Source organism: Corylus avellana, chromosome ca2 (genome assembly GCF_901000735.1).
Source record: "Corylus avellana chromosome ca2, CavTom2PMs-1.0".
NCBI classification, from domain to species: Eukaryota; Viridiplantae; Streptophyta; class Magnoliopsida; order Fagales; family Betulaceae; genus Corylus; species Corylus avellana.
The window spans coordinates 48,495,119-48,503,468 of record NC_081542.1 but is presented as its reverse complement, the minus strand read 5'-3'; the positions used below and the strand labels follow the sequence as shown (position 1 = coordinate 48,503,468).

Here is an 8,350-nt window from a genome sequence, read left to right as displayed (position 1 = left end):
TTTTTAAAAGTATAAATAAGGTTTATAGTGATGGAAAATTATAGTTTTATGATATCATTGCTTACCAGTTCTAATAACGAGTTTTACTACGTACCATGAGAGACCCAATACCAGGGAGAAAATTTTGAACTTGAAAATTATGAAGAGTGAAAAGGTCAGCCAAGGGGCTGAGTCAACCCGGTGATCAGCTGGTCAATATTTTCTGTATCTGATTCTGACCATTCGTTTCAGTACTTATCCTTCCATAGTATAAATACAGACTCCACATGCCTCCATTCTCAAACACCTCTCCACTTTCCCTACAACATATAACACAAGAAAAGCTCAGAGAAAACATCAATCAAATGGCTTCTTCAACTCTGCGATTATCTTCATCTTCTTGTTCCAGGCAAATCAATGCTGTTATTCATGTCCCTAAACTTCCAGAAGTCATTCCTTTCTCAATTCCAAAAATACCAACGACAAAGCCGGTTGAGGAATTGAATCTAAGAGATGGGTTCAAGAGAATAGTTCCGGTTGAAAAGATCAGTACTGCACCAATCCACGATAAATCACCCAACTCCGACGCCACTGCGGCGACTACCCAACTATATGCCATCTTAGAGGCCGTGGCTGACAGGGTGGAGATGCACGCCAACATTGGAAAACAGCGTGAAAACTGGAATACCCTTCTTCTCAACTCCGTCAACATGATAACCCTCACTGCTGCCACCATGGCCGGTGCTGCAGCGATTGGTGGCGCCGGAATGCCCCTTTTGGCTCTCAAACTGTCGTCCACTCTCTTGTATTCTGCAGCCACTGGGATGTTGCTTGTGACGAACAAAATACAGCCTTCACAGCTTGCAGAGGAGCAACGCAATGCTACGAGATTGTTCAGGCAGATCCAGACCCAAATCCAAACCATGATGGCTCTCGGGAGTCCATCTAAAGAAGATGTGAAGAGCGTTATGGAAAAGGTTTTGGCCGCCGACAAAGCATACCCACTTCCCTTGCTAGGAGCCATGCTTGACAAATTCCCTGCAAAGTTTGAGCCATCTGTTTGGTGGCCTTCAAATCAACAAATCCAGAAGAAAAACAAGTCATCTGAAGGGAAGCAACGCGGTCAGAAGAATAATGGGTGGAGTGAGGAAATGGAAGTAGAAATGCGAGAGATCATCGAAGTGGTGAAGAGAAAGGACATTGAGGACTACGAAAGGCTAGGCAACTTGGTGTTGAAGATCAACAAGATTTTAGCCATCTCAGGTCCATTACTCACTGGCATTGCAGCCGTCGGATCTGCTTTTGTCGGTAACAGCTCATGGGCTGCAGTAGTAGCGGTGGCTGCGGGGGCTTTAGGTAGCGCGGTTAATGCATTCGAGCATGGTGGCCAAGTTGGGATGGTGTTTGAGATGTACAGAAACTGCGCTGGCTTTTTCCAGCTACTCCAAGAATCAATTGAATCCACACTTGAGGAAAAAGATTTGGAGAAAAGAGAAAACGGAGAGTTGTTTGAAATGAATGTGGCTTTGAAACTGGGAAGAAGCTTATCACAGCTCAGAGAACTTGCCAGAAAGTCAGCTTCTTCACGTATGGATGGAACCACCATAGATGAATTTGCTAGCAAGCTTTTTTAGTTTAAGATTTCGAGCACAGCTATTCTTTGATTCATTGATTATTTGTACAAACCAATTGCTTATACAAATTAACCTATAACATAGAAAAAATACTACTTCTCAAATTTTATCTCAGCTATTAGTGTAGAAGATTGATTTGCATGCTTTTATTGTTTTGTGAATGGAAATAATTGATGGATATGAAAACTATTCATATTTAGAGCACTCACAATGGAGGAACCAAATGATACTTTTATCTAAAATGACTAATTAGATTTTAAAAAAATCTCCCACATTAGATTAAAAAAAAGAAAAAAAAAAAGAAAAAATTGAGATTTTATTGGATTAGCAAAAAAAAAAAAAAAATGCTACATGTAGCTAGCAGCACTTTTTTCAGGAACCATTTTTTATTTATTTATTTATTATTATTATTATTTTTAATTTTTAATTTTTTTTTATTGTTTCTGTCATCTGTTTTCTCTTTTTCTCAAAACTTTCTTATGTTTTTTCCTTTTTTTCATTCTCCCGCTATCTCTCTCTCTCTCTCTGAGAAAGGCCTCTCCAGCAGCCTCTAGAAACCTCTCCAGCTCTCTCTTCTTCCCACCTCTCTCTCTCTGATCTCTCTCGACAAACCACCATGAAGGACCACTCAAATCTCGATTCGCAAACAAAGAAACCTTCTAGGAGAGACTTCAAGGAAATCGCCAGAAGCTTCTGGTCCACCGCTTTGGTCTTCAGCAAGAAATCAAGAATTAATCTAACAATCTAAATATGAGTTTGGATCATATTTCAAAAGCTTGTAAATCTTAAGTGGAGTTTTGATTGGTACATTCTTTTACCTTACGAACAATACTATATGTGGGATAGTTCAATGAAATATATATATATATATATATATACAGGGACGGAGCTGGGGTGGCTGGTGTAGGCCATGGCCCCCCAACTCAAAGAAAAAAAAATTGTTAAGGTAATTTTTTTGTTTGTTTTAATTCTTTATTTCTCTACTTTCTTAATAATTCAAGAGAGAGAATGAGTTTTTTATTATTAATATTTTTATCTTTCTATTTTAATAAGCAAAATGATTGCTATAGTGCAACCCTATACATTGGGTTGCACCGTCGCGATCCTAATGTTCAGAAGTAATATATGGAGTTTGCTGTGGGTGGCTTTTTGTGACTTTTTGGACATTTTCTCTAAACTTAAGGAAGAGAACCACATATAAGGGTAACACTTAATTCTGAATTTTACTTTAATGTATATTGAAGTATATATATTGGTGGCGTGCAATAGGGTAACCTCATAGCTCACGTGAGAGTCTGTCGAGACTTTACTTATTCAGTCATGTTAAATTACCATTTGTCCTAAAAGCTTAAGCTAATAGAAAGAGAAAAATTTAATTACTTAACCATTACTTTAATACTCCCCTTCATGTGTGGGCTCAAATTCCCTTTTAATAGGTGAAGCCCAACACGTAGAATATTTTAATTGAAATTGAGTGGGGGGGGTGAAATGACGGAGTCAAGATTCGATCCCTAGACCTTTCGAACATTGGCTCTGATACCATGTTAAATTACCAGTTATTCTAAAAGGTTAATGAATGGGTCGGTCTGGCCCGAAGAAAAGTGACTCGGGTCTAAACCGGTGAACCGGGTTGACTGCTTTGGATCGAGTTGGAGATGTTGACGTGGCAGAGATGGAGTGGCACTAGAGCTAATGTGGCATGCTGAGAGGCTGACGCGTGGCTGCAAGGATGAGTGAAAGCGTCTAGCGCATGTGGTACACGCGCTTCACCGTGGAGTCGCTGTGGCGCGTGAAGCCCACGCGCAGCAACATCAAACGGCGCGTGGTGGCGCGTTCGAAGCCTGCAATCCGTTTGCGGCGTTCTTGTCAAATTTGTGATGGCCGGCGGAGGATCTTCAGGACGGCGCCACAACCAAGCTGATCGGCCGTATATTGCGCCACATGGCAGAAAGCCAGAAACTTCAAGTGGCGCGTGTAAGCGCGTTCGCAGTCCATTGGCAGCTTCTTGACGGATTTGAGACCACTGGCAGCAGATCTATGGAACGACCTCGCAACCTGGTTGATCCACCGGACGTGGCTGCGTGTGGACAACACGACAACACCTTTTGGCGGCGCGTGGTGGTGCGGTCGGAGGATGTTAATGACGGGGTCTTCCACAGATCGATAGATTTGTGCCTAGCAAGCATGAATCTGGGATAATTTTCCTAGATGAGGCTGCGATGAAGACGTGGAAGAGATTTTCAGCGGAGGACCGCTTGGCCACAACGACCGAAACAATGACGTCGTTTGAGGGAGAGCAGGGAAACGTCAAAGACATTTATTATAAGCCACATAAAATGACTCTGATACCATGTTAAATTACTACTTGTCCTAAAAGTTTAAGCTAATTAAAAGAAGTAAATTTAATCACTTAACCTTTCCTTAAATAAGTCAAATGTTCGAGCAACTTGTTACACGCTCTATTGCCTGGAATCGAGATCTAAATAATCACAACTATAAAAACTTAAGACAAAATCTATCTCATCTGGCACTCTCCATGAAATCACCAATAGCAAGGCAAGAAATATATGATGGGTATCAAGTAAATGCAACTAATTTTGAATAGTTGATATGTCGTAGTACGTATTTGCTAATTTCAATCACCACTTGTTAGAATTGCTCTCTCTTTTTTTTTTTTTTTTTTTTTTTTAAGAATCCAATCCACTTTGTAGATTTTGAATTTTTACCCCTTGTAAATGTTGACCTGTTAAAAGACTATTGCTTGATTGATCCACAATAAAAGACTATTCTCTTTTTGTTTTCTGTTTAAAATTTTTTATTTTTTTTTTATTTTTCTCAAATTCATTAATTAGTAGCTCAAAACAAAAAGCAGCGCCTAGCAAGTATATATATATATATATATATATATATATATATATTTTTTTTTTTTTTTTGAAATATCCACTTGTAGATATTGACCTCCTATAGATGTTGACCTGTTAAAGATAGCCGTATTGCTTGATCCAAAATAAAAATAAAAGTAAAAGAAACAGACCAAGCGTATATATGTTTGCTATCCTATTCTCCTTTTGTTTTCTGTTTTAAATTTGAATTTTTTATTCTTCTCAAATATTAATTCATTAATAAATAATTCAAAACACATACATTTTTTTTATAAAAAATTTCACGCATTCTTATTAAAGTATTTTGACAAAACACATATTTAAACTTTTACAGAAACATCAACTAACTTACTATTTAAAAAAAAAAAAAAACAAAAAAAACAAAAAATTGTTAAGGGGCCATGTACCACCATTAGTGGAGGAGAGATGGCAACCTGGTCAACTCTCTATTTTGGTTAGAAGTGGCCGTACGGCTACCATAAATAAGCCTAATGTGGTTGTCCAATCATTCCTTTCATTCACTTAGAGTGGTTACCCACTCTTATTATTAATCCTTTTAACCTTTTTTATTTTTTATTTTTTTATAAATAAACATTGAGCTATACATATGTTTGTATTTTCTCAAACTAAGTAGGTATAACGAAAACACTTCTTACTTCTATATCATATCAAAACACTTTTATCATTTCTTAAACAAAAAATACCAATCCAAATACACTAACAAATATGAGTAATATTACACACGTACCCCCCACTCCAACTTCAACACTCGCATTATTAAATTAAAAATCAATAATAAATAATTCTAGTAGTTTTAAAAGCCAAGTGATCGAGAATGTTTATACTATATATGTAGCACAAGTTTTGTAGCAACGGAAAATATTAGTTGCATGTATTAGCTTCCAAGTTTTACTACGTCGCATTCGCATATATATATATATATATATATATATATATAGGAGAAAGACAAACAAATACAGTTTTCTTTGTGTTGAATCGCTGAAAATTAATTATTAAATTCAGTTTATTAGAGCTAAATTTTATTTCAATTAACTAAAATACTAAAATGAGAATAAAAATAATTGTATCCTGCTTAGTAATTTAGAAAGAAAAAAACATTCGGTATCCCACACAATAATTTTTATCTGGGGTTGATGAAGACTAATTAACTATCAAGTAAATAATATCAAAAAATAACAATTATAAAATAAAAATATAATTTTTAAAAGTATAAATAAGGTTTATAGTGATGGAAAATTGTAGTTTTATTATCATAGCTTACCAGTTCTAATGACGAGTTTTACTACGTACCATGAGAGACCCAATACCAGGGAGAAAATTTTGAACTTGAAAATTATGAAGAGTGAAAAGGTCAGCCAAGGGGCTGAGTCCACCCGGTGATCAGCTGGTCAATATTTTCTGTATCGGATTCTGACCAGTCGTTTCAGTACTTATCCTTCCATATTATAAATACAGGCTCCACAAGCCTCCATTCTCAAATTAACACTTCTCCGCTTTACCAACAACACATACACAAAGAAAAGCTCAGAGAAAACATCAACCAAATGGCTTCTTCAACTCTGCGATTATCTTCATCTTCTTGTTCCAGGCAAATCAATTCTGTTATTCATGTCCCTAAACTTCCTAAAGTCATTCCCTATTTCTCAATTCCAAAAATACCAACGACAAAGCCGGTTGAGGAATTGAATCTCAGAGATGGGTTCAAGAGAATAGTTCCGGTAGAAAAGATCAGTACTGCACCAATCCATGATAAATCACCCAACTCCGACGCCACTGCGGCGACTACCCAACTATATGCCATCTTAGAGGCCGTGGCTGACAGGGTGGAGATGCACGCCAACATTGGAAAACAGCGTGAAAACTGGAATACCCTTCTTCTCAACTCCGTCAACATGATAACCCTCACTGCTGCCACCATGGCCGGTGCTGCAGCAATTGGTGGCGCCGGAATGCCCCTTTTGGCTCTCAAACTGTCGTCCACTCTCTTGTATTCTGCAGCCACTGGGATGTTGCTTGTGACGAACAAAATACAGCCTTCACAGCTTGCAGAGGAGCAACGCAATGCTACGAGATTGTTCAGGCAGATCCAGACCCAAATCCAAACCATGATGGCTCTCGGGAGTCCATCTAAAGAAGATGTGAAGAGCGTTATGGAAAAGGTTTTGGCCGCCGACAAAGCATACCCACTTCCCTTGCTAGGAGCCATGCTTGACAAATTCCCTGCAAAGTTTGAGCCATCTGTTTGGTGGCCTTCAAATCAACAAATCCAGAAGAAAAACAAGTCATCTGAAGGGAAGCAACGCGGTCAGAAGAATAATGGGTGGAGTGAGGAAATGGAAGTAGAAATGCGAGAGATCATCGAAGTGGTGAAGAGAAAGGACATTGAGGACTACGAAAGGCTAGGCAACTTGGTGTTGAAGATCAACAAGGTTTTAGCCATCTCAGGTCCATTACTCACTGGCATTGCAGCCGTCGGATCTGCTTTCGTTGGTAACGCCTCATGGGCTGCAGTAGTAGCGGTGGCTGCGGGGGCTTTAGGTAGCGCGGTTAATGCATTTGAACATGGTGCCCAAGTTGGGATGGTGTTTGAGATGTATAGAAACTGCGCTGGCTTCTTCCAATTACTCCAAGAATCCATTGAAGTCACACTTGAGGAAAGAGATTTGGAGAAAAGAGAAAACGGAGAGTTGTTTGAAATGAATGTAGCTTTAAAATTGGGGAGAAGCTTGTCAAATTTCAAAGAACTAGCCAGAAAGTCAGCTTCTTCACGTATAGATGGAACCGCCATAGATGAATTCGCTAGCAAGCTCTTTTAGTTTAAGATTTCGTGCATATATAGCTATTCTTTGATTCTTTGTACAATCTAGCTCTAACATTGACAATGACAAACGCTAATTCTATACAAAAAATGTCTCAGTTACTTCTGCAATAAAAGCCAAAAGTTGTGTCCAAAAGAATATAATTTTTTTTAGTTTCTTGTATATAATGACTTGAATTTCCTAGTGCAATTTGTTGAACGGTCAAGTTGCCGGTGGCCATTGCATTAGCTTTACGACTACAGCCAGAATAGGAAAGTTGTATTTCGATTGGGTGAAACTCGGAATTCAAGACATGCGGTCCGGATTAAACAGCTTGTGTTTACATTGAGTGTTTGGAATTGGAAGTCGATCAACTCATTTGAAAACTCAGTTTGTCACTCGGTTGTGATTACTGTCGCATATTCTATTTATATGATTAGAATATTATGTTTCATCTAATTATTTATTTTTATTATTTAATTAGAAAAACCTATTTAAAATAAGTGGATATTTGAGATTTAACATATATAACTTACAAAACTGATCGTCCCAATTACGTACCTCTTCAAACTTTAGAGCCTCGTGCCATAGACTTTTTCCTTTTTGTCATCGATCTTGTTCCAAAGACTTGAATAAATCAAGAATTAATCTAACAATCTCAATATGAATTCAGATCGTATTTCAAAAGCTTGTAAATCTTAAGTGAAGTTTTCAATTGGTACACTATTTTTCCCTTACGAACAATACTATATATAGGTGGGACAGTTCAATGAAAAAAATGGCTCGAGTTACCTTAATTAAAATAAACTCATCTAAACGCCCACATTTTATGTAGATTTATTATATAATAGTCAACATTTTAGTCTCTAATTACATAGCAAATATTATACGTACTATTACATCAATTTTTAAGGGACTTAGAACAGAAATTTCTTCCAAACTAATATGAGAAAATATCTTACAACCCATTTAAAATAGTATTGTTGTAAGCAACACTTCAGCTCAGTGTATTCATATTTAATGCCAATAAATGCTA

The 8,350-nt window shown here is 37.5% G+C and overlaps 2 protein-coding genes across 2 annotated transcripts; both read left to right on the top strand.

Moving 5' to 3' along the window:
* The first annotated feature begins 341 nt into the window (after positions 1–341).
* LOC132172989 (probable F-box protein At4g22030) lies at positions 342–1,613 on the top strand. The gene has a single exon (XM_059584554.1). It carries the CDS (start codon positions 345–347, stop codon positions 1,611–1,613), a length of 1,269 nt encoding a protein of 422 aa, XP_059440537.1. The 5' UTR covers positions 342–344.
* Positions 1,614–6,057: 4,444 nt separating this feature from the next.
* On the top strand, positions 6,058–7,332 carry LOC132172924 (probable F-box protein At4g22030). Its single transcript, XM_059584483.1, has one exon. It carries the CDS (start codon positions 6,061–6,063, stop codon positions 7,330–7,332), a length of 1,272 nt encoding a protein of 423 aa, XP_059440466.1. The 5' UTR covers positions 6,058–6,060.
* Positions 7,333–8,350: the final 1,018 nt, after the last annotated feature.

What these genes read in the sequence shown, in the direction of transcription:
- LOC132172924 (XM_059584483.1), top strand. Translation starts at nt 6,061, where the DNA reads ATGGCTTCTTCAACTCTGCGATTATCTTCATCTTCTTGTTCCAGGCAA.
- LOC132172989 (XM_059584554.1), top strand. Translation starts at nt 345, where the DNA reads ATGGCTTCTTCAACTCTGCGATTATCTTCATCTTCTTGTTCCAGGCAA.